This window comes from Trypanosoma cruzi, genomic scaffold (genome assembly GCF_000209065.1).
Source record: "Trypanosoma cruzi strain CL Brener 1047053517117 genomic scaffold, whole genome shotgun sequence".
Taxonomy (NCBI): Eukaryota; Euglenozoa; class Kinetoplastea; order Trypanosomatida; family Trypanosomatidae; genus Trypanosoma; species Trypanosoma cruzi.
Window position 1 is genome coordinate 266,624 of NW_001849565.1, and position 25,165 is coordinate 291,788.

At 45.5% G+C, this 25,165-nt stretch overlaps 7 protein-coding genes across 7 annotated transcripts, besides 62 other annotated features; all 7 read left to right on the forward strand.

The window, feature by feature from the left end:
* Positions 1–5,249, forward strand: Tc00.1047053511431.10 (protein kinase, putative; the record flags this gene model as incomplete). Its single annotated transcript, XM_808317.1, has 1 exon — positions 1–5,249. A coding segment is annotated over one exon (5,249 nt), but the record flags the coding sequence as incomplete, so codon positions are not given.
* Positions 1–9,431: a sequence feature (heterozygous, Esmeraldo-like haplotype).
* Positions 5,334–5,404: a sequence feature (T-rich).
* Positions 5,527–5,549: a sequence feature (AT_rich).
* Positions 5,564–5,626: a microsatellite.
* Positions 5,686–5,756: a sequence feature (T-rich).
* Positions 5,872–5,896: a microsatellite.
* Positions 5,931–5,957: a microsatellite.
* Positions 5,958–5,981: a microsatellite.
* Positions 6,102–6,127: a microsatellite.
* Positions 6,208–6,260: a sequence feature (A-rich).
* Positions 6,304–6,334: a microsatellite.
* Positions 6,348–6,422: a sequence feature (T-rich).
* Positions 6,416–6,485: a microsatellite.
* Positions 6,528–6,737: a microsatellite.
* Positions 6,816–6,849: a microsatellite.
* Positions 6,864–6,914: a microsatellite.
* Positions 6,963–6,996: a microsatellite.
* Positions 7,048–7,091: a sequence feature (A-rich).
* Positions 7,192–7,220: a microsatellite.
* Positions 7,258–7,278: a microsatellite.
* Positions 7,461–7,506: a sequence feature (CT-rich).
* Positions 7,507–7,546: a sequence feature (T-rich).
* Positions 7,743–7,776: a microsatellite.
* Positions 7,991–8,012: a microsatellite.
* On the forward strand, positions 8,074–11,379 carry Tc00.1047053511431.20 (hypothetical protein, conserved; the record flags this gene model as incomplete). The annotated part of the gene is made up of 1 exon (XM_808318.1): positions 8,074–11,379. One exon carries the CDS (start codon positions 8,074–8,076, stop codon positions 11,377–11,379), a length of 3,306 nt encoding a protein of 1,101 aa, XP_813411.1.
* Positions 9,432–10,784: a sequence feature (areas merged during assembly that could not be assigned to a particular haplotype. This can correspond to areas where the two haplotypes were merged or to regions with more than two copies in the genome that were merged during assembly.).
* Positions 10,785–23,548: a sequence feature (heterozygous, Esmeraldo-like haplotype).
* Positions 11,423–11,445: a microsatellite.
* Positions 11,701–11,722: a microsatellite.
* Tc00.1047053511431.30 (hypothetical protein, conserved) lies at positions 11,750–13,264 on the forward strand (the record flags this gene model as incomplete). Its single annotated transcript, XM_808319.1, has 1 exon — positions 11,750–13,264. One exon carries the CDS (start codon positions 11,750–11,752, stop codon positions 13,262–13,264), a length of 1,515 nt encoding a protein of 504 aa, XP_813412.1.
* Positions 13,630–14,073: a mobile genetic element.
* Positions 14,078–14,123: a microsatellite.
* On the forward strand, positions 14,364–14,687 carry Tc00.1047053511431.40 (glutaredoxin, putative; the record flags this gene model as incomplete). The annotated part of the gene is made up of 1 exon (XM_808320.1): positions 14,364–14,687. One exon carries the CDS (start codon positions 14,364–14,366, stop codon positions 14,685–14,687), a length of 324 nt encoding a protein of 107 aa, XP_813413.1.
* Positions 15,572–15,601: a microsatellite.
* Positions 15,764–15,786: a microsatellite.
* Positions 15,809–15,850: a microsatellite.
* Positions 15,930–15,958: a microsatellite.
* Positions 16,109–16,138: a microsatellite.
* Tc00.1047053511431.50 (hypothetical protein, conserved) lies at positions 16,186–18,024 on the forward strand (the record flags this gene model as incomplete). Its single annotated transcript, XM_808321.1, has 1 exon — positions 16,186–18,024. The coding sequence occupies one exon, from the start codon at positions 16,186–16,188 to the stop codon at positions 18,022–18,024; it is 1,839 nt and encodes a 612-aa protein (XP_813414.1).
* Positions 18,172–18,260: a sequence feature (T-rich).
* Positions 18,336–18,359: a microsatellite.
* Positions 18,430–18,456: a microsatellite.
* Positions 18,723–18,803: a sequence feature (GA-rich).
* Positions 18,823–19,593, forward strand: Tc00.1047053511431.54 (uncharacterized protein; the record flags this gene model as incomplete). The annotated part of the gene is made up of 1 exon (XM_808324.1): positions 18,823–19,593. One exon carries the CDS (start codon positions 18,823–18,825, stop codon positions 19,591–19,593), a length of 771 nt encoding a protein of 256 aa, XP_813417.1.
* Positions 18,897–18,916: a microsatellite.
* Positions 19,892–19,963: a sequence feature (T-rich).
* Positions 19,976–20,017: a microsatellite.
* Positions 20,263–20,299: a microsatellite.
* Positions 20,434–20,455: a microsatellite.
* Positions 20,581–20,606: a microsatellite.
* Positions 20,832–20,852: a sequence feature (AT_rich).
* Positions 20,877–20,932: a microsatellite.
* Positions 21,057–21,077: a microsatellite.
* Positions 21,872–21,897: a sequence feature (AT_rich).
* Positions 22,003–22,060: a microsatellite.
* Positions 22,098–22,163: a microsatellite.
* On the forward strand, positions 22,481–23,320 carry Tc00.1047053511431.60 (hypothetical protein, conserved; the record flags this gene model as incomplete). The annotated part of the gene is made up of 1 exon (XM_808322.1): positions 22,481–23,320. The coding sequence occupies one exon, from the start codon at positions 22,481–22,483 to the stop codon at positions 23,318–23,320; it is 840 nt and encodes a 279-aa protein (XP_813415.1).
* Positions 23,549–25,165: part of a sequence feature (haploid, Esmeraldo-like haplotype) that runs on past the window's edge.
* Positions 23,706–23,749: a microsatellite.
* Positions 23,831–23,863: a microsatellite.
* Positions 24,030–24,106: a microsatellite.
* Positions 24,326–24,348: a microsatellite.
* Positions 24,395–24,425: a microsatellite.
* Positions 24,457–24,476: a microsatellite.
* Positions 24,596–24,648: a sequence feature (A-rich).
* Positions 24,702–24,731: a sequence feature (AT_rich).
* Positions 24,855–25,035: a mobile genetic element.
* Positions 24,855–25,165: part of a mobile genetic element that runs on past the window's edge.

Sequence of the window (25,165 nt, forward strand, 5' to 3'; positions counted from 1 at the left end):
CCAACACTTATGTCACTGCCCCTGCGTTCACTTCATTGCGGCGTGATGCCATCATGGACAGCCTCACCACACTGTTTTTTGATGTGCAAGGGTTGCGTCTTCTTGCGGCAACGGTGGAATCTCACTGCGTTCAGCGTCCCATGATCTCCATGCAGCAAATAATGGCGCGTAGAAATGGAAACTTTGTCGCCACTGTGCTCTCGCCGCAGGATTTCTTTAAAGGCATCATGTTCTTTAAGGGACGTGTGGTGTTCGCAATGCGACGACTCCATAGTCTGTATACGGGATCGTTTGAGACGACCGGGGAAGATAGTCAACTGTCCGAGCAGTTGCTTGCCGTTCTGCGTAGATGGGAGGCGTGTGCTGAAATTTTTATTTCTGATGACGCCTTTGAAACTCGCCTGTCCGAACTAATAGAAGCGCTGGACAACGTCATTGCCAAATTGGAGGAAGTGATATTGAAGCTGCGCAGTGATGAAAAATTGATTTCTACAGATAATTCGGCTGTAGTGGCCATTAGGAAGGCAGCAACTGATGTAGAAGGAGTTCACATCCGTGAAACGACACTCGGTACGAACTGGCATAACAGTTATAGGATGTGCCACACAGCAGGTCATTTTCTTGGGCTAATTAGGCGGTTAGGATTTAATGTGAATGCTATTTTGTCTACCACCGGGTTACGTTGTATGATGGCAGCCTTCAGTTTAATAATTGGTCTTCCGGTGGTTCAAATTTTATTTGGGCTCCACGCGATGCGGGGCGCAAGCCTCAGTATGTTTTTGGAAGTCAACCGTACCGCTGTGATTCCCTCATATGTCGACGGGAATTCACTTTTTATGCTTTTTTCTGCTATTCAGTTTCTTGTGGGACTGGGGTTGGGATTTGTGTTTCTCGTCATACACTCCACCACAACCTCCAACCTTGCCTATGCTGCGGTCTTACAGGCACTCTTCATGCAAGGGGCCGTGTCTCTGCGGTCGACTGGTCGAAACACCTCCGATGCCGATCATGTGGACGACGAAGAGGATAGCGATGATAATGAAAATGGCATGACTTTAGCTTCGCAAAGCTCGATTAAATTTGAAAAGGACCCCCGACCGACATCACCTCCCTCCTTACCTTGGCTTTATGAGGGATATGGAGGGACGTTGTGTGGTGGAACTTATGAAGGAGGAATCCTGGAAGAGTACCAACGCGATCATTCCAGCCGTTACCGGGCATTCGGTGCTTCCTTGGTGAGTTTGCATGAAGGTCACGGGTCCAAAACTGCTGTTGCCGACATAGTGGAGAGTGAAGAAGAGATGCAGCTATCATCGCTTGGATTGGGTAAAGATGTGGACATTGATGATGATGGGACTAGTGACAAGGATTGTTCAATTCGCTATCGATGCATGCAGGCAGAACGGGAGATTCAGATGCTCTTCACCGATGCCCCAAGTGGTGTTGCCGATAAATATAAGGATTTCTCCCCATGTTTGCACGAAGATCGCAGCGCAAATATTTGTCGTCATATAACAGAAAATGTACAGGATTGCGTCTGCCCTTTGATTATTGTGGAATATGTTCCCCATACTGTAGCTTTGCGTGGAAGTTTCAAGCCTGGGGATACCCAAGAATTGTATCCTATTGTTTACTGTAGCATCTCTGCACTTGAACTGCTTCAATATCGCTGGATGGTTGATCTTGCTGGAAAAGATTTTAAAAATCTTTTTGAATTGCACCGCAACTTGAAACGATCGTCGCATAAGAATCGTGTTAGGGGTGGAGGTAAAGTGACTTCACTCCCGGCATTACCGCAGAAGTCGCGTGGAAAACCTCATGGGCGTCTTGTTCTTGTACCAGCACCTCCAAGTAAAGAACGGAGCCATTCTGAAAAGCGTCATATGGAAAAAGTGGAGGACATGCGTTGCCTCTTTGAAAGTGGGTTAGAGGAGCTGCTCACATTGCAATTGCTGCAGAAATCATTTTGCTTTGAAGTCTATGCCATGAGTAGCAACAACGTCGCTTTACCATCCTCTTTTTGTGAGCCAGGCCAGTTTTCTTCTTCAGCTTCTATGGATAAAAAGTACTTGGTGTTACTTTTTATTCGTGAGGTCAACGGTGAACCGAGGGAAATTTCTCGTAAGCTTATTGGCGACACGGTTTCTCGAGAGGAGTTTGAGCCGCATATAACACTCATGGATAATTCTCCAATGGGTCATGCGTTCAGTACCCATTTACAAAAACGCCCCTCAACAACAAGTTCTGGCACGGTCAGCATTTTAAATGTCTGTGGATCACTCATGAAGGATGGCGCGGAGGATGATTGTGAATCCCATGCCAGTTTGCCACGTAGCCGTCGTGTAAGGACGGCAGCGACAGGGCATCGACGAAGAAAGCGGCGTTCCACCCTGAAGGAGTATCCGTCACCTATTTCAGCTGAGCGAGGCCATGCTGTGGATTACGTTACAGCGCAGCAGCTCCGTGAAAAGTTGAATAGTTTGATTGCTGTTTGTGGGGTGGAACTCACGTCGCGTGTGCCAGAGAATTTTCTAATTAATTTTGTTGCCCTCATGATATTTGTTAATCGTGTTTTGAAGCGATATAAACGTGTCAACTGCCGTGTGGATGCTGAAAATATGTTTATTCTTCTTGAACTGAAGGCATTGGAAAATGTACCTCTCATGAAAGTTGGTCTTCGACGTGGGGATGATGAAAACTCCTCATCGTCACTTGATTTTTCCCCAAGTGATAATGGGAGTCGAGGGCATGCCACAAATGATATTGGGATTAGTTCTATTCTCTCAGCGAACCTATTGGAGTATCTGCGTGTTTGTGACGCCACTATTCACCTTACAGCAAATGGATGTACATTGCGTTTCCCATACACCACGCAAGAACGTCTGGCACTCATGGAGGAGGCCGGGACATTGCAACTCTCTACACTCAGAGGACTTTCATTGTTTGGTGTGACCGCCACAAATGCCCTGACGGAGGATGCGGCAGCGCAGTCAAGCGGACAGATGATTCATTTACACCATTACGCAGCAGCCGAGGAGGCCTTTAGTGAAGCCGTGCGCAGAACCAAATTTGGATCTACATGGAGAACAGAAGAAGGTGCCTTAAGTGCTCCGTCGAATTTAAAGGCTGATCCTGGACTTAAAGGAGATTACAACAGCAGCATTGCGGGATTTTTTGGTATTCCTTTAGTGCAACCTTTTGAAGAGTTATCCGGATCCTCGTCGGGGAGTGTGACGCGTTTGCCTCAAGTATTTGGTGATGGTCAATCCAAAACGACGGATCCTAATGGGCACCCGCCAACATTGGGGATAGCACAGGATTCAAAGTCCGGATATGATGTCAACCAAACACCGCCTAACGAATGGCCTTCTGTTTCTGCTTTGGCACGGGTGGATAATATGTTTGGTAAATCTTGGGCCCGCAGTGGGAGTGACGCCATGGCGACAAGCACTTCTTGTAACAGTCCCCTTGGAGGTAAACTTGGCGGTAGTTATAAGCGATACCTTCACGTGTTCTTGTACATGAAAGAGCATCGACAGGATTTCCTGCAGAGTTTGTGGGGTAGAGGACACTCAGCGACAGTCGTTTCCGATCCGGTAGTCATGAAACGTTATCTGAGTATTGGAATGAACGCCTTTGATGTGTTGTTTGTTGAGTGGTCAGAGAAACTGGTGACTCCGGATATTCGTGACCTCATTGCCTCTGAGACGGTAAAACAGACGACGATATTATACTTATTGACGGACGATGCGTACAGTCTCCCAGTTCCGCCAGGAACTCGCGAAGAGGCGGTTCTACGCATGCAAGAAATTGGGGAAATCTTTACGAATTTTACCATTGGTCAGAATGTGAGCCATTATATACGGCAGCGTCGGCTAAAGAATGAGATGGTACAAATTCGATGGCGTAAAAGTTATCAGATTGTTCGCCAAATTGGTGGTGGTGCCTTTGGCGATGTTTACGAGGTGTATCTTTTTGTCTCGCGTGGACGTTTGGCGATGAAGCGTTTATTTCTCAATGGAGCCAGTCATCGTTTTCTGGAGCAGCTGAACCGAGAGGTGTCGATTATGAGCCATATGGATCACCCAAACATAGTCAGTTTCTCCCATTCCTCTATGGAGGACAACGCATACTGCATATTTATGGAGTTGTGCGATGGGACATTGGATCAACGCCTGCATCGGGGGTTTCCGGCCACGGAAAGCAATCAAATGAATAAACCGCCTCTACCACGTTTGTCAAATGGCGCATCCTTTCCGGTTCAACCTGTTGGGACGATAGGGGAAAGACCGGATACCAATCATGATGAGTTTGGCAAAATTCCAGAACCCCTTACTGCAAGAGAAATAGTTCTTCTTTTGCGTGATGTCGCTAGTGGTATTGCCTACCTGCATTCACAAGGTATAGTGCATCGCGACATTAAGCCATGCAATATTCTTTTTAGTGGTGGTGTGGCAAAGATTGGTGACTTTGGTTCCGCCGCTGAGGAATGCGCTACGAAACCCCTTGTTAACATGAAAGGAACGCTGGCATATATGTCACCTGAGGTTTTGTTAGGTGAACCATATGGAAGACCATGTGATATGTGGTCCTTTGGATGTCTATTGGCAGAAGTGATTGGATTACGTCTCGGTCATCTTCAAGGACTACACTTTCCCGCGCTGGTTGAGTTATACACCTCCATTCCCAAAGATGGAAGTCTACCCATCACAGTAGCCAACCACAAGGGTGGGAAGCTACAACACCACTTTGGTACAACAACGGCGCAAATGATATTAGGGGCCATGAAAAACGCCTATAATGACGCCCGTGGCAAACAATGTGAGGGTTCTGTGCAACGTCGTCTAGTGGCTTCAACTTCGCCAAAGGAAAAAATGAGTTCTTCTATTAGGAATGAGAGTTTTGAAAGCAAATTACTGAGTAGCATGACGTGTGACAGCTCAAGGGCCATAACGTACATAACCACCAATAACAAAACATTTTTGGGATCTGATAAGGCCGAGCTCCCGGAGAGTCTTGTGGAGTTGTTGGAGAATCTGTTCTGTCGTGACCCACGAAGGCGTATGACCGCAGAGGAAGTGCTTCACCACCCCGTGACGTGGGATGTCGAGTGGATGGAGATGGTAATAAGAGCCGTTGAGGAAATTTGCCCCCTAGACGCAGACGACGCCTCGGCGGATGCATCACATGCCGGGGAAAACAGCGCTGAGCGGGAAGAGGATTTGGACCTCTCCATTTCTTCGACATAAACGGCTGCGTATATATTGTCTGTATTTGAGGGGAGGGCTGTCTGCCCGTTACCTTGTGCATCTTTTCCATGCTGCTGAGGTCCTTTTATGTTTTGTCTTTTGTTTTTTCGTTTTTTTTTTGTTTTTTTGCGTGTGCCTGTGTTTTTGATTTTGTTAGTCACCGCCCTGCCACCGCTATTGTTTACCGACCGCCCCCACCTGCGCAGTCTGCATGGGGGATAGGGAAGATGAGCGAAACGAAGCGGGAGAGAGAGAGAGAGGGGAGAAAAAAGGCAGCAATATATATATTTATATATATTACAAGGGCGTGGAGGGTGTGTGTCTGTCTGTCTGTCTGTGTGTGTGTGTGTGTGTGTGTGTGTCTTTGTGTTTGTGTGGATGCTGAGAGAAGAGTGGGTACGCGTCCCATTCACGCAGTTGGAATACGACAATATGATTTTCTTTTTTTCTTTTTTTCTTTTTTTTTCTCTTCTCTTGTTTTTACTTTTTTTGTTTTGTTTTGTTTTTGTCTCTTCATTCTCCTCCCCTCCTCTTCTTTCCGTGGGCACGATGCGTGTCATCGCACACATTCCTGCCAGCCGCCCCTCTTTCCCAGAGAAACACACAGAAGGGAGACAAGACGAAAACAAAAAAAAAAAAAAAAAAAACAAGTGGGGTGGCGTGGGGAGGATGGAACGGAAGAAAAAAAAATAAAATAAAATAAAATAATTTTTTTTTTCTTTTTTTTTTTTTATTGCTGAACATTACGGAGGATCATGTGCTCTTTATAATTACATACACAAATAATTGCACTTACATCAAATACGGATTTAAAGAGGTGTGCGGCCGTTTAGTTTCTTGATGGATGTCTGCTTTTTTTTTTTTTTTTTCTTTTCTTTCCTCCAACCGTAATTTATAACACGGGGTGGAATTTTAGTTGTCGTCAAGAAAAACAACAACAACTAAATGAAGAGGAACGAAAGGAAAGAAGAAGAAGAAAAAACAAACAAACAAACAAAAAAAAAAAAAAAAGGTCCTCGCATGGAGTTGGTGTACTACTTGTATGTATGTATTTTGTGTGTTTTTCTGTGTGTGTGTGTGTGTGTTTCTGCGTGACGGTTTTTTTCTTTTCTTTTCTTTTCTTTTCTTTTCTTTTTAATTATACTTTTTTTTTTTTTTCTCTCTCCTTTTTTTGTTGGTTTGTTTCGTTTGTTATATTTTTGTTTCCTTTTTTTGTGTGTGTGTTTGTTTGTTTGTGTCTTTTCTTTTTAATAATCCCCCCACCCCCATTTATATTCCTATATAAATATCCATATCCATAGCCATATCCATATATATTTTATAAGTACGTAGATCTATATATATATATATCCATATATATTATGTATATAATTACTATTTTTATATAACTTGCATTGCAATATAAATATATTTATATGTGTTTATTTATTTAAATATAATATTTAATATATTTATATATTTAATATATTTGTATTTCTATGCGTGTATTGCTCACTTATTTATGGATGTAAATGAAAGACAAACAAAGTCAATAGAAAAGGGGAGAAAGGGAGAGGGGGGGGAAGGAAAAAAGAAAAAGAAAAAAAAGAAAAAAAAAGAAGATTTTTTTTTTGCTACATATATATATATATATATATATATATATATATATATATATGTATATATGTCTCTTGCGCACAAGACTATATATTAATGAGCATGTACGGATGGAAAAGAAAGAAAGAGAGAGAGAGAGGGAGAGGGAGAGTTCATTTAGAGATTTGCACTTTTGCGTCCATGTAATCAAAAAAGGGGAGAGAAAGAAGAAGGAGAAGAAGAAGGAAAAAAAAAAAAAAAAAAAAATTTTGAAGAATTGAAACAACAACAAAAGTGTAAATTATGCGCTTTGTTTGATTATTATGCTTTTCTTTTGTTTTTGTTTTTTCTTGTGAAATTTTTTAGTTTATTATTATTATTATTATTGGTATTATTGTAGCCGCGTTGCTCACAGTGAAGGGGGGAGAGGAGGAAAAAAAAAAAAAAAAAAAAAGGACGGTGGTGGTGGTGGTCGGAAGGGGAAGTCGCTGTCGCTTCCGCCACTCTCCCTCATCCCTCTCTCTGTGCGCCTCAGGGCAGGGAAGAAGAGGTGTGGCGCGGGGTTATTTTTCAATGGAGACGAAGAAACGGGGAAACTCGATTGTGTAGGCATGTGGTTTGATTGGTGAGTCTGAACTTCTTCTACTTCTCCTTCTCCCCCCCCCTCTCCCTCCCTCCCTCCTTTTTGTGTTTTTTTTTTGTTTTTTGTTTTTTCTTCTGTTGCTCATTAAATAGTCCTGCACCGTGTGCTGGCATTTTTTATGTCACTGAAGGAGGTCCACTCATTTTTTTTTTTTGTGTGTGTGTGTCTGTATGCGTTTATTCTTGCAGCCGCGTTCGTGTGGGAAGAGAAGGGGACGGGTCATTCAGAAAGAAAGAAAGAGAGGGGGAGAGAAGCCGTGGCAATCGGTTGTCGGGTTTTTTTCGTTTTTTTTTTTTTTTTTTTTTTTTTGCTGCCGTTTCCGAGTTCTTTGTCTCTTTTGCTCTTTTATTTCTTTTGGGCGGAGTAGGGAATAGAAGGAGGAGGCGGGAGACTTTGCACGCACGAATCACGGCTTTTTGTTTTTTTTTTGGGGGGGGGAGGGGCGGAAGGCAAACAAAAAGGCATAAATTTGGATGAGAAAACAAAAAAAAAGAAAGGGGAGGGGAATTTAACAACAACAAAAAATAATAATAATAATAATAATAGAATACGTAACGGCAAGGAGGGGGAGTTAATAAACATTTACATTGCCCACCGTCGTGTCTAATGGCATCGCATGCGGACAAGTCATCGGTGCGTCTGTTTCGCAGTGACACGCGTGAGAGTCACCTCCGCGGCGACGAATATCGCATCTCCGTGAGCGAGAGCGGCCGCAACAGAAGTCGTCTGTCGCCTCGCAACACGTCAATGACGCGCCACGCGCCGCCCGAGTGCCCAAGCGAGGTGACATGGGCCTCGAAGCGTTCCTCCCGTGTCACGTGGAAACAGGCTATGAACCGCCGCCCACCGCAGGATTGGTCCAATTCACGGCCCGACACGTTTCATCGCGATGATCGCGTCCCGTTTAAGTTGTCGGAAGCCGACGAAAGTAGAAAATTGGATGTGTGTAGACTAGACGAGTGCCTTAGTGAACCCCAATCGGCGCGTGGCGGCGTGAGGGACTCCGCGGCCCCTCTGACACGGTGGCATCTCGATAAACACGTACAGCGTAGCGGGATGGCGTCATTTCACACAGACGAATTTCTGCATGACCACGACACGGTGGAAGACTGGGAGTTGATGTTGGTGTCAGAAGGAAAGCGGAGTCTGCTGGAGCAATTCAATGCATCGAAGTTGCAGCACAGCCCGGAGGGAGGAGAGGAGGAATCAAGCAGCGTCTGCCCGACGGCGACCAAAACCGCGCGTGACACTTTGCAAAGTGCCCGGAATACGCCTCATACCGTTGCACCCCTTAGGCGGCACGCTGTTCAACAGGATCACGCTGCAGAAGAAGAGGAAGAAGAAGAAATCATTGCACGCTTTTATGCAGACCAGCATGCACGCCGTCAAGAGCCACAGCCACACATGGGCACTGATCCCACTCCATTGCCATCCGTACCGGATGTAAGATACACGCAGCCAAATCGTCAATATGACGATAATCCACACGTAGGAAATCAGCTAGCCATGGCATCATCGTCCACAATTCCTCAAAACATACATGACTCCCATGTGAAAAAAGAGCACGCGCGCCCTATGGAGGATGAACCAGAAAGAACAAATTGGGAACACGAAGGTGAGTCTACTGAAAAAAAACAAGAACCCAAACTTTCGACATTAGAGGAATTTCGCCAGTATGTTATACAACAAAAGTTACAAAGTCACAGTAAAGCTCATACAAGAAATGCAGGAGAAAATGCCAATTTAACACACAGCCCAGCCCTCACAACAAACACGGAAAAGAGAAAACAAAATGAGAATCTCAACGACATATCACAAAGTATGGGTAACACACATATGCCGTTATTAAAGTCTAACACCCTACACAACAACCACTTGATCAGTAGCACTAAACACACACTAGGTATAAACACAACAGAGACCAGCAACCCACAACAAGACAAATCATTTGCAAACGCGAGGTGGCAGGACCGTGATGTCATATCGCACGCGGAGGAAGCCGAGCGCAGTGCTGTCCTGGCAGCAGCGCACAGAGGTGCGACGGCCATTGCTGCTGCAGAGGCATTGAGTCGGAGAGAGCAGCAGGACCGTGATGTCATATCGCACGCGGAGGAAGCCGAGCGCAGTGCTGTCCTGGCAGCAGTGCACAGAGGTGTGACGGCCATTGCTGGTGCAGAGGCCTTGAATCGGAGAGAGCAGCAGGACCGTGATGTCATATCGCACGCGGAGGAAGCCGAGCGCAGTGCTGTCCTGGCAGCAGTGCACAGAGGTGCGACGGCCATTGCTGGTGCAGAGGCCTTGAGTCGGAGAGAGCAGCAGGACCGTGATGTCATATCGCACGCGGAGGAAGCCGAGCGCAGTGCTGTCCTGGCAGCAGTGCACAGAGGTGCGACGGCCATTGCTGGTGCAGAGGCCTTGAGTCGGAGAGAGCAGCAGGACCGTGATGTCATATCGCACGCGGAGGAAGCCGAGCGCAGTGCTGTCCTGGCAGCAGTGCACAGAGGTGCGACGGCCATTGCTGGTGCAGAGGCCTTGAGTCGGAGAGAGCAGCAGGACCGTGATGTCATATCGCACGCGGAGGAAGCCGAGCGCAGTGCTGTCCTGGCAGCAGCGCACAGAGGTGCGACGGCCATTGCTGGTGCAGAGGCCTTGAGTCGGAGAGAGCAGCAGGACCGTGATGTCATATCGCACGCGGAGGAAGCCGAGCGCAGTGCTGTCCTGGCAGCAGTGCACAGAGGTGTGACGGCCATTGCTGGTGCAGAGGCCTTGAATCGGAGAGAGCAGCAGGACCGTGATGTCATATCGCACGCGGAGGAAGCCGAGCGCAGTGCTGTCCTGGCAGCAGTGCACAGAGGTGCGACGGCCATTGCTGGTGCAGAGGCCTTGAGTCGGAGAGAGCAGCAGGACCGTGATGTCATATCGCACGCGGAGGAAGCCGAGCGCACTGCTGTCCTGGCAGCAGTGCACAGAGGTGCGACGGCCATTGCTGGTGCAGAGGCCTTGAGTCGGAGAGAGCAGCAGGACCGTGATGTCATATCGCACGCGGAGGAAGCCGAGCGCAGTGCTGTCCTGGCAGCAGCGCACAGAGGTGCGACGGCCATTGCTGGTGCAGAGGCCTTGAGTCGGAGAGAGCAGCAGGACCGTGATGTCATATCGCACGCGGAGGAAGCCGAGCGCAGTGCTGTCCTGGAAGCTGCGCACAGAGGTGCGACGGCCATTGCTGGTGCAGAGGCCTTGAGTCGGAGAGAGCAGCAGGACCGTGATGTCATATCGCACGCGGAGGAAGCCGAGCGCAGTGCTGTCCTGGCAGCAGCGCAGAGTGTTCATTTTGTGTGGGGCGCTTGTGGTTTTTATGGAGGTGAGAATGTGCTTGGATTACGCGAGAAGAGAGATTCGATTGCTTCGTGGCCTTTACGGGTGGGTGCGTTGGATCCAAAGAGCGTGAATTCTGTTGAGGCGCTCGCTGCAGTCTCTCCTAGCGGAATGTCTTTGGATGCCGGTTTAGGTGTATCTGATGAAGGCAGTGCATGTGCAACTGCCGTGTCACGTGTAAATGATGCGAAGTTAGATGGAATTCTTCTGACTGGGGGCTGTGAATTAACGCAGTTGAACGTGAGGAGTGGTGTTTTGTTGGCAGAGGAGACAGCATCGTCGTTACGGGTTGAGGCTGAAGAAACCGAAGTTCAATCTGATATGCTGGGTAAAGTAGCAGTGCATCCCGCGCTACGTACTGGAGAAGTTCGCGCGACGACGATTCCTCATGGTGAGCCTCTAGGGGATGACTCTGACGATGATATACCGATCCACCCCAGGTATACCTTTTTTGGATGCCTGCTTTCGCCGTTCGTCTGCTGTATGAGCCGTCGGCAGACGCAAATGTCCCGCATTGAAGACTCTTTGTCCAATGAGTAAAGAAAAAAATGAGAGTCTGTCTCTCTCTCTCTTCCTTTCTCTTTGTGTGTGTGTGCGTGTGTGTGTTGTATTGTAGTTGTTGTTTTTTTGTTGTTTATACGTATAATACGTATATTATATTATTTATTGTGTGTAATATGTCTGGTTAAAGAGTATTGCTCTTTGAGTTATCTTGTCTGATGAAGGAGAGAGGAAAAAAAAAAAAGAAAAGGAAAAAAAGTAAAGTGTGAGTTCAATGTGTCTTTTATATATATACGTATCATTGGCATCCCTTTATCTGTTTGCACGTTCACTTTTGTTTGTTTTATTACTTCACATTTCTTGTTTGTTTGTTTGTTTGTTTTTGCTCTTGCTCATGATTTAACCGTTGATGGCCGCTTTGTCTACCGCTACTACTGTTGTTAATACTATCAATATTGCCTTTATTGTTGTTGATGATTATGTTGTTACTGGAGGTTTGTATAAGCGATTCAAGCTTAAGGCATCAACAATGCAACTGAATCTTCCACCACCGCCCTTAATAAACATCACGTTTAGCGGGCAGCCAGCCATATCGACGGGCGTAGTGAACTTAAGAGTGCTGCTGGGAAGTATGGATTACGTGCTTGTGAAACATATCCAGGGAGAGGAGAATCATGCGGATATTTCGGATAACACCGATGCGGATGGAGTCATTTCCTCTGGGAGGCGGCAGCGGCAGCTGCAGGTGTGCGAACACGCTGGACAACCGTTAGGGTGCTTTCTCGTGGAGGCTGGTGGAAGCTACGAGGTGGTGCGACATGACGACTTACAATGGGGCTTATCGGGTGGTGACTTGCAGAACGGCGGGCCGGCGGTGGGGAAAAGAAAAAAATCACCAGAGGAGCAGAGGGGTGGCAAAGAGGAATTGGCGGATGCACGCAGGAAACGCAAGCGTGAAAGGAAACAGCAGGGGCGAGAAGAAAAGGCGGGGGAAGTTGGAAAAGAAAAGAAAAGGAGCAGGATTTCGCGGCACCGCGAGGAAAAGAAATCGGCGATGATGGCCGTTGTTTCAGCATCAATGGAAAAGAGTAACGTTAATGAAAAGGATGACAACGATGGTAACGATGCTCCGCGTAGGGAAGAAAAGGAGGCAAATGGACAAGAAATGTATGCGGTGCAGGAGGGCAATGAAGTAGAAAACACTGCAGGCGAAGACGCCACGACACCGCTGCAACGCGTGCACCTGGAGACGCCTCCCTCTCATTCCACGCCGGTGCCGTTGGAAGAAAAGTCGAAGGCGCGGGAGGGGCTGGTTGAGAAGAAGGCGGTGTCGCCTCCACTCGTGGAATCAAGATTGCCCATCCTGAAGGAAAAACGGCATCGGCATTCACGAGAAAGTCTGAGCAGAAGCTCCGCCTACGGGCCTGACGAAATGAAGTCACAGGATCAAACGCTGGAACCGCAAGATGGGGGAAAAAAAGAAGAAAATCAACGGAAACGGAATAATTCCAAGAGGGCGACGCATCGTGGCAGCGGCGTCACTGGAACGGTACTAGAGGGTGTGAATGGCGCTGCAACATCCCCTCGCAGCCGTGCATCAACGGCCGACACAAGGAAAGAGACGCACCCGCCGCGTGTGGGGATCAAAACAACCACGACTGATCCCTTTGGAAATGCCGATGAGAACTTTGGGAGAAACTCTCCGCGAAAAAGACTAGAAAGTGGGACAAGCGCCACGGTTGAGGCAGAAAAAGAAGTGGGGAATGTGCAAACGGATGCTCATGGGTCCTCTCACATGTCGCCTAACGGCTGGGCGCCAAATGAAAGCCCTGCTTTGGGATTTACTTCCGTCAACAACACCCTGTCGCAGGATTTTAGTCTGGACTCGTCATCCATCACCTCCTCCGCGGACTACGTGTACTAGCGAGATAATTTCCAGTGGAAATGAGGAGAAGGATGATGGGGAATCATCGCGGAGTTTTTTTGGGGGAGAGGTTAAATTATTGATTTGCTCCTTACAAATCGCTTACTAGCCAAAGTAATAAAGAAGAGGTTAAAAGTGTAATTTCTGCTGCCGTTTTGACATCACATATACCCCTTGCGCACATACGTACATACATACATGTATGCACTGATATACTTTTTTGACGATTTATGGTGAAGTGTGGATTATAGCTTTGGCTGTAGATATTGTAATTTATTTTTCTGTTGCCATGAAAAGATTGACACGGATGACTCTTCCAGTATGGCTTGCCATTCCCACGTTCTTTTTTGTTGTTGTTGTTTTTTAGGAGCTTGTGAAAAGAATGATCGCGGGAGAGCTGGCTAACTTAATTATAATGTATGTATATATCCTGATAGAACGAATGCATTCTTTAAGATACTCTCTACCGTATGAATCTTATGGGAAGAACGCGACTTTTTAGGGGCAGGGAACCGATAGAGGCCAGATAATTTTTTGTTTTTATTTTGCCATTCCACCCACCCCCTTTTGATTCCAACCCTGCGGTGGGGTCATGTGGCTGGAGGACTCCAAAGTCTGCCACTTCGTAAGTAATAATATTTAAATCCCAACTGAGGACAAACGACCATGCTAGTGGTCCACAGAATTCTATATATATTGAATGAATGGAAAGAAAACATTGAAGCAATTAACTAACGAACCTTTTTTCCTAATTTGTTTGGTTTCCATAGATTATTTTCAGGATCCGGCCAGCCGCCCAGAAGATTATTCTAGTATTATTATTATTATTATTATTATTATTATTATTATTATTATTGTTTGTTTTTGAATTCTTTCCACTTCTTTCACTTTCCCTTTTTTTTTTCTTTTTGTGTGTGTGCGTTTGTTATTATTTTATGGTATCTCTTTTTGGTGAAACAACAGTAGCATTGGAGGAAGTACGCTGTGTAGCGTGAGGAGACAAAAGAAAGTAAGAAGGAAAGAAGCGTGATATTCTTTTTTGTTTTTTTGTGTGTGGGGGGAGAGAAGGGTGGGAAGAAGAAGAAGTGACGGTGGGAAGATGAACAAAGCTTTAGATCCAGCAAAGGCGCCGCAGTTTCTTGATATGATGTTACGCCGCAACCAGATTGTGCTTATCTCCGCTACATATTGTGAATATTGTACAAAGCTGAAGATGTTACTAATTGAAATGAAACACCGCTTTGTGTCGCTTGAAATCAACATCATTCCCAACGGGCGAGAGGTGTTTGCGGAAGTCGTTGGACGGACAGGTGTACACACCGTGCCGCAGATGTTTCACAACGGCAAATATCTTGGTGGTTATGACGAAATTGTTGCATTGTACCGCCGCGGGGAGCTCTCAGCGACGTTGGAGAGGCGGTGAGGGCATGAGGGAAAGGAAGAGGGTGAATTCGGGTGTTGGTGGATTAAAATAATTGTTCTTTTCGTTTGTTGCCTCGCGTAATTGTAGGGCTATTGAAGGATATGTGTGTATTTGTGCATATGTGTGGATGTGTCTTTTGCGGGAGTAACGAGACGAGGGTGCGGTGAGGGGATATTTGATGGTGTGGCCTCATTCATTGGGGATGGACGGCTGGATGGCTGACGGACGGATTGTGTAGACGCGGTGAATTTCTATCAATGTTGACGGGCTCCTTTTTTTTTTCTTTAGTTGATGTGTGTTTCTCCCACTCTGCGCCCAGCCCCTCCGCGCTGTGCGGGCGATGATGTCAATAGGCAACGACAGTTTGCGTGGGAGGGGAAAACGTTGAATGCGCGAGGACGCAGGAACGGGCGAACACATTTGGCCGCCATGGGCGCTCGTTCTTCCAGCAGCCCACCTGCGAGTCGTTTGATACTGGCAGGTTTTTTTAGAGACGGACCCCTCTTGCTTCCCACAGGGATTGTTGTGACAGCAGTTGTTTGTTGTGCCCACTAAAAAATGCCTGCGGAGCTGAAGAAAAAAACGGACTCTGGTGGAGGGGGCAACACAACGGCGGGGGGACGTGCTTGCGATGGCTCCGTTGCCGGAGGCGCCACGGAAAGAGTAAACGATGAAGTAATGGCGATATGTTGACACCTGCCACCTTCCCTTTTAAAGGGGCGGAGGAGAAGGACCGCTGAGACGTGATGGACATGGCTTGTAACAATGAGGAACACATCTTTGTGTCTATTTGCTACTCTTCATGACATACACATATACACAACAAAAAAAAAAAAAAAAGAGAGAGAGAGAGAGATGCCGGTTATTTTTTTTTTTCTGTTTTTTTATTTTTATTATTATTATTATTATTTTTACTGGCGATTGTGTTTGTTTGCTCAATACGCATGCTGAAAGTGGAAGGGAGGGAATGGCGGGTGTGTGTACACGATGAAACGGCTGCAGGATGAATATATATAACGGGTGCGGGTCAATCCCTGCGTCATCGTGTGTGTTTGGAACGTATATTTTATGCTATTTGTGTGTGTGTGTGTGTGTGTGTTTAAGTGCTGTTCAGAAAATTATTTTCTTTTCTGCTTTTTTTCTTTTTTTTTTTTTTTTTTTTTGTGTGTGTGTGTTGGGTGTGGGGACGGGGTGGGGAATTCTTGTCTTTTAATAGAAGGAAAGGAAGAGAAAGAGACGGGGAAGAAAAAAAAAAAGAAAAAAAGAAAAAAGTTATTAGATTGGCGCCTTGGGGAAACACGGCGGGAAACGCATATCCCTCCCTCTCCCGCCCCCGTGTGTGTCCTTTTGCTGTACCATCGTAGCCGGGGGGAGGAAAGAAGAGAGGGGAAAAGGGAGAAAAGCAAAAAAAAAAAAGGAAAAGGGAGAAGGAGAGAGAGAGAGAGAGAGAGGCCGGCGACGGGTGAAAATTGTGCCGTCTCTGCAAAAGCTGGCATCCATGTCGCATATAATGGGAAAGGGTGTGACGCGTTCTTCACATCGAAGGAAAAGTGTACCGCAGCAGTGGAGTGCGTTTACCCCACGTGAGGTGTTCGCCGCTCGTGTGGCTAAGGGACATGAGGATTGCGGTGGTACTGCCGCCTCTTCGTTCTCACAAACGAATGGGTGCCTTCCACCAGCAACTCAAGTTTCTGAGTCTCTGCGCAAGAGATTGCGAGAGCATACGATTGAGCGAGATCCGTCACCTTGTCATATCACCCCTTCTTCTTCTGCTGCTGCTACCTGCGGCTGCGATGTGCAGAAAAGACACGATGGTCTGATCGGTACTTCAGTACGCGGGTCGCCAAACGTTGGGACCGCCATGGCGCAGCAGCAGCAACAACAACCACAATGGAATCAGCAGCTTAGAAGAAATAGAGAGGATGCGTCACCCAGCCGGCCGCAGAATATCGGTGGATGTACTAGTGAACCATTAGAGAATTCATTGGCTCTTTTGCGGCTGTACTCTCGATACTGCGAGGAAATGGGGTCAAAGGGACTGGACGACGATGACCAACGCATTCAAAGCCATGGAAGTAACACCGAAACCACCACGAGTAATTGCATTAACATTGTGAGGAATGGGCATCCTTACCCACAGGATACTGTGGAAAGACGTATAAAGACCGAAATGTGTTCAAAAAATGATACCATGCCTGCAGCGTGCACGGAATCAGCTCATGGTTCAAGTAAGGGAACAGCCTCTGCAAAAGTACCACTATGTGCCAAGAAGTCACAAAGTTCATTGTTAGCGAAGAGGCCTAGGAAGGAACGAATAAAAGGAGGAAAACAGTTAGCAGAAGAGGCAAGGCCGTCGGCTGAAAAAGAGGAAACGGGCACGAATCGTATTCTTTCCTTGTCAGCACCTGGTAGTAACTTTATGCAGGAAACCCATGGGACTTCAAGGCTGACAGAGTTAAGGGCATGTCTCAATGGGAGTGACAGTGCGCCTCCTCCTCAAACCAGCGTGGGACACTTACTAACTAGGAGGAGTACATTGGTGCCTGTCCACACACAAGGTAGCTCTCTGCCGTCGCGACTGGAGGAGATACGCCGGCACATTGAAAAGTATAGTGCAGCCAAGGACGAAGTGGCAGCGAGACCATTGCCTCTTCAACAAATGGACATTACAAAAGGCCACATGTCGGGATTGACTGGTGAGAATTTGGTGCCTCCTGCTCCATGCGCAAATTTGTCGGGGAAATTACAAAAAAGCAGGGTCATTAATGGCATCGTCCCCGAAAGCACTACCCAGAATGGAGTCCAAACCCCTTTTAAAGGGGAATACCGCGGAGAACAGTCGTTGATTCCCACGCTCTCTGGCTCCCAGCGTAAGGCTTTTCATGTCGTGTTTGATACATCTAGCTTGCTGGAGGCGAATGTTTCTATTTTAGACGAAGCGATCCAGCACTGTATTGTGTGCATTCCCTTTGACGTTATTGCAGAGTTGGATGCGATAAACGGTGGCAAAGGGAATCGCAGCCGTGGGAAGACAGAATCCCGTCAATTAAAATTTTCGGCTCGGCAAATTCGAAACTGGATCGCCTCTGCCATTGAAAAGGGTGCCAACATACGTGTACAACGCCGATGTGAGGTGGAAATGCTTTATGATCGCAAGGTTTCAACAAAAGATGATTCCATCCTGGGCTTTGCTGTGTTTCTGGAACAGCAGCAGTTGACCGTGGAATTTGTCACAAACGACAAATTTCTCCGCGTGAAGGCATTCTCAGAGCTGAAGGGAAAAGTCTACAATTTGAGTGAATTTCTGCATCATCACGGTGTGGGATTGAAGAAATGAGAGGGTGATGGGGAAGGGAGGGAGTTATGGACACAAAACAGGGGAAAGAGAAAGTGAAATGCCGTGGAAGGCACAAAAAGGAGGAGTAGGAAGTGAGGCGAGACTTGAATGGAGTAACGTGTATGAATAAATTGCTTACTTTGCAACTTCCTCTTTTGTTGTTGTTTTTGTTGTATTTATTGTTTTTCTTTTTTTTTCCTTTTCTTTTATTTTTGCTGCTGCTGTGTTAGTCGTTGGTCGGATGTTCTTCCGGAAATCCGTGGATCCGGTTGTGCGTCATGTCCAAAAAGACTTTGCTGCTTCTGGTGCTTTATATATATATATATATATATATACGTGTGTCTTTGTGCAACCTTATTTGCTTTTGTTTTCTTTTGGAAGTAAAGGTAACGACAACAACAACAAAAATAAATAAATAAATAAATAAATAAAAGGAATGAAAGGGAACGGTTATCTTGTTAAATGTGCTAAGGACACGAGGAAAGAGTAATACCGTTCGAAATATTTAAAATTTTTGGATATTGGATATCGCGTTGCGTTCTTAACAATGTCTTTGAGTCTCACGCCTTCCTCCTGTGTCTGAGTGTCTGCATCCCAACACCTCTTCTCATTTTTCTTTATTATATTTTTTTGGTTTTGGTTTTGTTTCAGTGGAAAGGCGTTGTGGGACGAGAGTGAAGATCGCTATTTGGCCTTACAGAAGTAGAAAACAGAGGAAGGAAGCTGAGAGGAGGGTAGACGGGAGGGAAAGGAGAAGAAAGGAGGAGGCGGGAGAGGAGGTGTTGAGAGACCGCATGTATGTGTCGGATGGCATCCATGTATATATGTATGCATTTGTCTTGCAACGGCTACTTCTTTTCTTTCATGTACACTTTTGTTTTTGTTTTTGTTTCCCCCCCTAGGTTGAGGCCCAACGGATCCATCACACCTGCATTTGGTGTAGAGGCAAAAAAAGAAAAGAAAAAAGAAGAAACAAAGGGACTTGTACAAATGTCGTTTCTGACACGAGAGAAATCGAACAACGCCTCCGCAGACAGTGGCGGCAGTTACCCACCGAAGACGAAGGATCCGCTGCAAGCCGATATTCGGGAGTCTGTCTTTGTGAGTTACGAAGAGCGGCTGCCACAGGAGCGGAAGAGTAGAGGACGCGGTGCGAAGAAGAGGAGTTCCAGTGGGAAGAAAATGTCCTCCCACGTCGAAAATGCCAACGAAAGCAGCAGCCGAATGAACAGGCGGGATAACGGTGACAATATTGTCGCAGCGACGCGCGGCAGGTGCTCGAAGGATAAGAACCGCATATTGGCGTTATCACCGAGCCAGTCGGTCCCGTCAAATGAACTACGCGTGCCTTTGACCTCCGCTCGTGTACTCCGAGGATCGCAGTTTAGCAGCGTCGCAGGTGGTGGCATCCCGACTCCCTCGTCACCTCCATCGGGAAACGAAGGCAATGGAACGGCAAGTGGCAAGGACCCCGTGCGTATGGACTCCACATTCTCATTGAACCCAGAGGAACCCCTTGTCAACTTCATCTTAACGGAAGATTTGCCTGTCGCACCCTCCCGTCGATAGTGCGCCTCAGGCTCACGATATGCGGGCCTCATGCCGCGGGAGGGAGGATGTGTTTTTCTCGGCACCGCGTGGGTTCGCCATGGCATTGTGGGGAACAGACGCCGCACCGTGTTGAGTGTGAATTTTGGGCAAATAAAATAGAGCAAGCATCAGTCAGCAAGAACAAAAATAAGTGTCGAGTGGAAAAAATCTGGGACTCTGCCATGCAGGTGGATGGGCCTTACTACCCATGTCATAAAGGACACAGTCACAGAATTCATGATGTAAATAGAATTTTACCGGCTTTGTTACATCTTCTTTTTTGTTGTTGTTACAATTTTGTCTTGTATTGTACTTTTTGTTTTCCTTCTTGTTATTTTTTTATTTTTGTAACCTTTACGGATTTGTTTTTATTCTTTGTTTGTTTGTTTGTTTGTCTTTTGTTATTTTCCTGCAGGTAAATCCGTAGATCTTGTTTCTTTGTTGTTGTTTTTTCCTTCTTCTTCCTCCTGAAGCACGAGAAGTGAGTGTGTGGGATGTAAAGAAGATTAATTATTGATTTGGTGAGTACATTTCTTCTTTTTTTTGTTTTTCTCTCTCTCTCGTTGACAGTCCTGTGGAAGGAATGCCGTCAAAAGTGGGGATCGGGGGGGAAATTTGTTTGTTTTTGTTGCTGCTCGCTCCGAAATATTTTATTTTTTTTTTTCTTTTTTTTTTTTTTTTTTTTGAGAGGGACGTTGGATCCGTTCACACCCTTTTTTTTTTATTTATTTTTCTTCTCCGCGGCATGGCGGAGGGGGGGGGGAGAGGCACCCTGCCCGGCTCTTCCTTTTCGGCCACACACACGCACCAGCGAGGAAGAAGAAAAGAAAAGAAAAGAAAAAGAACAGAGAGAGAACGAGAGAGAAAATAAAGGGGCTGATTTGTGTGTGTTTGTTATCGTGTTAGCCGATCATAGACGTTATAGACGCAGTTGAGCTGCGGAATGTGCAGTTTTGTGGTGGTCTGTTTTTTTTTTTTTTTTTTTGTCTTTTGTGTGTCTGTGGATGGCGAAGACTGTGCGGCGGTGGCGAGGGGAAAAAAAAAAAGGGGGAGGGGGGGGGTTAGACATAAAAGGGGGGGAAAGGACTTGAGTTTCACAGAAGCAGTGGTGTGCGAGGTGTCTGGAGAGGCCCAGAAGAAAAGGAAGGGAGTGAGTGTGTGTGGTTTTATGTGAGTGTGTGAGAGAGTGAGGGAACGAGAAGATGTTGATTCGAAACATAAAAAAATTAAAAAAAAAACGCATTTAAACAATTTGTTTCCACTTTTCTTTTTTTTTTTTTTTTTTTTTTTTTTTCTTTTTTTTCTCGCTTTTTTTCTTAAAAACACTGACAGTGTACATGAATTTAAAAGGATTGACATTTGTATATTTTTCTGGGACGTAAATTTGGCCCGGGAATGTGCATATGGGTAACCGTATATGTATGTGTGTAATTTTGTGGCTGTTTTTTTTTTTTTTTTTTTTTGTGAATGAATGAATGTTTGTAAAGACATCTCATTTGGGAAGTAATTGAGCATATATTTTATTAATTTGTGTTTGTTTGTTTGTTTTTTGTTTTGTTTTGAGAGTTTGCGGGAGGAATGGTTTGGCTGGACGTCGTTTTGCCGGTGAAAATACTCCCGATGCTAATTTCTTCTTTCTTCAGATGTATCATGGCATGTGTAGTTTTCCGCAAGGGCCAATGGCAGCAGGAACACTCGCAATAAAGGCAATAGACGATTGTGCATGAAAAGGGGACCACATGTGCGGATTCCTTCACGGTATGTGCCGCGTGTGTGAAGGATACGTGGTATCCGCAACGCGTTGAAAAGGCGGTCCATCGCATGGCCAAGGGCAAAGAACGCCCATGAGGACGCTGAGGTCATGTTTGTTCTGCCATTTTACATTTAAAAGTACCTTAGCGAAGTGTGGGACGAAACCGCCGCTTTACTGGAGTTGGTTGCGTCTTTTTACAGGCAGCTTTCTTGGCGGATAACCACGGGGAAATTTGTGGATCTCGTGGAATTGACTTTTCTTCAAATACGCCACGAATGAAGCCCTCCGCACCACTGCGAGGGTTTTGGCGGAGAAGACTCTGAGATGGTACGACCGCGGTCTGTGGCGCCGCGCATGGTAAAGGCGCCTGTTTGGATTTGCAGTATCCGAGCCGGTGGTCTGCGAAGGCGTAAGTGTGTGGGCCAATAAGTGGTAGAGCAACAGGGGAAAAAGAAGCATGGATCTATTGGGCATGTCCTTCTTCTGCCTCTTTCTCCCTTTTTCTTTTTTTTTTTTTATATATATATTTTGGTACGCATGCATCTACGCGTACGGTAATGCTCGTGCAGAATCGAAAAGAGATGACTGCATTCATGTCTTTTTACTTCTGTGTTTGTTTGTGTGTTTCTTTCCCATTTTGTTGTTCTTGTTTGTTTTTTTTGTTTTTTGTTGTTTTTTTTTTTTTTTTTTTTTGGTTGGACGTGTGAAGAGGTAGAGGCTGGGTCAAATCTTTTTTTTTTTTTTTTTTTTAGAATATCATTTATTTCTATTTTTTTTTTGTTTTTTGTTTTTCTTTGCCGCCAAGTGCGGAGCTGCATTCAGTGCAGCATAGCAGTTACCTCCAGAAGAGAAGTGTGTGTAGTCATTAGTACTTGTAGTGGCAAACAGAAAGGGGGGGGAGGGGAGGGAGAGAAGAAGAAGAAGAAGCAGCAGGAGGAATAAGAGGGCAAAAGATAACCTTCTTGTTTTTCTTTGTTTTTTTGTTTATTAGTTTTTTTTATAATTTTTTCCGTCCCACCCCCGCATCTCAGAAAATTATTTCTCTCGTCCTCTCCCACCCCCCTCTCCCCGATTTGCTTTGATCTCGCCTGGCGCCGTGACACCTGCATTAACATGGACGGAAAGATGGATTACTCCTGCGAGGGGGCGCGTTTGAACCGCCCCAACAATAAAGAGCTCGTCTGTTATGGAGCCGGGCCCACGTGGAATGAAGGGAGGTGGGCCGCCCACCCGCAGCTGCCCGGGTCGATGGGCGGGGTAACACCTGCGCCGCGGCACGTGAATGCCATATACACCGCTATGGTGCGGAGACACAGCGACCAACTGCAGCCAAAGTCGCCCAACGTAGGTGAACCCAAACAGGGAAAAGCAATAGTCATGAATTCATCTCTCTTTGAAAAAGGTTCATCCCATGCGAGGTCAAATAACTGCGTCTATCCGTATCCTCCCAGTATAAAAAAAATGCCGATGGGTATGGCCGCACCACATTGGAGTCCGGTAGCCTCTAGGATAATTGGGAGGAATTATGGGGATTTGTCTGACATCTATGTGCTCCCGCGAGACAATGAGAGAAACGGCGTTCGCATGATAGAAGCTGGGCCAGGTGTCATTAATAACAACAACAAGAGGGCAATTCCAGCGGTGTCTTCGGTTACTGGATTGCCGGTTGTAGCACGAGGACCTCAACCCTCTTTTGTGGAGCCCACACGATTTAAAGAGAATAATTACATGCGACTAAGATGCTGCAGACGTCCAAAAACGCGCCATCTGGGAAATGAAACCTGGTTTCAGGGCACTGTGCATGCGAAACGTGTAATTTCTCCTCCACCTTCTCCAAAACGAGGTTTATGCGAGACGCCCTGTAAGCAGGGGGAGGTTATAAAGAAAAAAGAAACTAATCCTCCTGCCAAAACTTCAAAGTTTCTGAATGCCTTTATGAACCTTTTTAAGTAACGGCTACTGTATACATGTGTCTTCTGCCTCTCTTTGGTTTTCCTTGGCGAAGGGGAGGGGAGTTATTTGAGGTTTCCTTGTGGCTACTGTTTAATTTTTTGACAGTTGCGAGTAGGGTGACTGGGAAGATGGGGGAATGCGAAAAGAAGATGGTAATTGAACGCAAAAACTTATTATTATTATTTTTTGTTGTTGTTGTTTTTTGCCTGACTTTTGTGGCACGTGGTGGTCACGGCGTGCATGTGTTTCTGGTGGGATGGCCAAAGGAGTAAAGGGGCCCGTAATGTGGACAACAAGTTGGAGAAGGCATTAAGAGGCGAACATGATTTTTGTGTAGTGTGGTGGTGAGGAAGAAGGGAATTTTGTCTTCTTGGCCTTTATTTTGGTTGTTGTTGTTCTTGTTCTTGTTTTTTTTTTTGTTGTTGTTGTCTCCCTCTGTCCTTTGAGTGTGTTCATTAGTTTTATTATTAATTATTATGCGCGTGTATTATTTTTTTTTTTTCCTGCATGTTTTATTTTTTATTTGTTTTTATTTTTATTTTTGGTGCGTGTGTCTTGTTTGGCTCCACCCTCCCCCTTTCTGTGCGGCCCTAAACGTGTTGTTGTGGGGAGGGGGGGGAAAGAGGGGAAGAAGAAAAGAAAAAAGAAGAAGGGACGAGAATAAGATGATGGAAGATGTCTATGATATTGTTGACATCTTCCTCTTCTATTTTTTTTGTTTGTTTGTTTGTTTTTTTCTCGTTGTTATTTGAATTGTTTTTTTTTTTTTTTTTTTTTTTTTTTTTTCAATGGGGGGGTATGTTTCTGGTGTAAATCCCATGGCTTGCTGTTACGAGGTAGACTGGAGTAAAACCACACGAAGGAACAATGATAAGCATATATACATATATACATATAAGATACATGTAGATACGTATTGGACTTAGAGGAAAGGAGGAACGGGGTAAAGAGAAGAGATGTAGGCATGAATAGGTGGGAAGAAGAGAAAAAGTCGAGTGATGGTCTTATATATATATATATATATATATTTCTTAATTGATGAGAAAGAACATTTGTTGCGAAACCCCATTCATGTTTTTGTTTTTTTGTTTTTTTTTTTTCTTTTCTCCATGTGCAATTTTGCGTTACTTTAGTCTTGTGTGTGTGTGTGTGTGTGATTCTACCCTCCAGTGTAATAGACACCAGCAGTCATGAGGGAATAAATGAATTGTTTTTACATGCCTGTGCGGGAAGAAGTAGAGGAGGTGGGGGGAGGTGAAATAAGCCATCCAGCACAGAAGAAGAAGAAATAAATAAAAAATAAAAAAAAAAAAGGAAAAGGGAATAAATTTAAATTATATAATTTGGTAAATATATACAACACGCTTAATATTTACTTGAGTTTAATATTATATTGTATTATATATAATATGTGTAAATGCTTCAGTGTCCGTGTGTTTGTGTGTGTGCCGATGTGTATATTGAGGAGGGTGTGTGTGGGTTTGTGTCTTTGGTTTATTGTACGCCTCCTGTTATTTTTTTTTTTTTCTTTTTTAGGAGCTTGTGAAAAGATTGGTATCGGGAGAGCTGGCTAACTTAATTAATGCATGTTTATATCCTGATAGAACGAATGCTTTTCTTTATGATACTTTTCTGCCGTATGAATCTTATGGGAAGAACGCGACTTTGTAGGGGCAGGGAGCCGATAGAGGCCAGATAATATTTGTTTTTATTTTTTTACAGACACACAGCCAGGTAAGTTTAAGGAAATGGCTTTGGTTCCCTACACACCCTCCGAGTGGTGTAATATTGGCGCCCGTCTCTGGGACATGGTGTGCCAATGTGGCGAGACCCAGGTGCAGATGA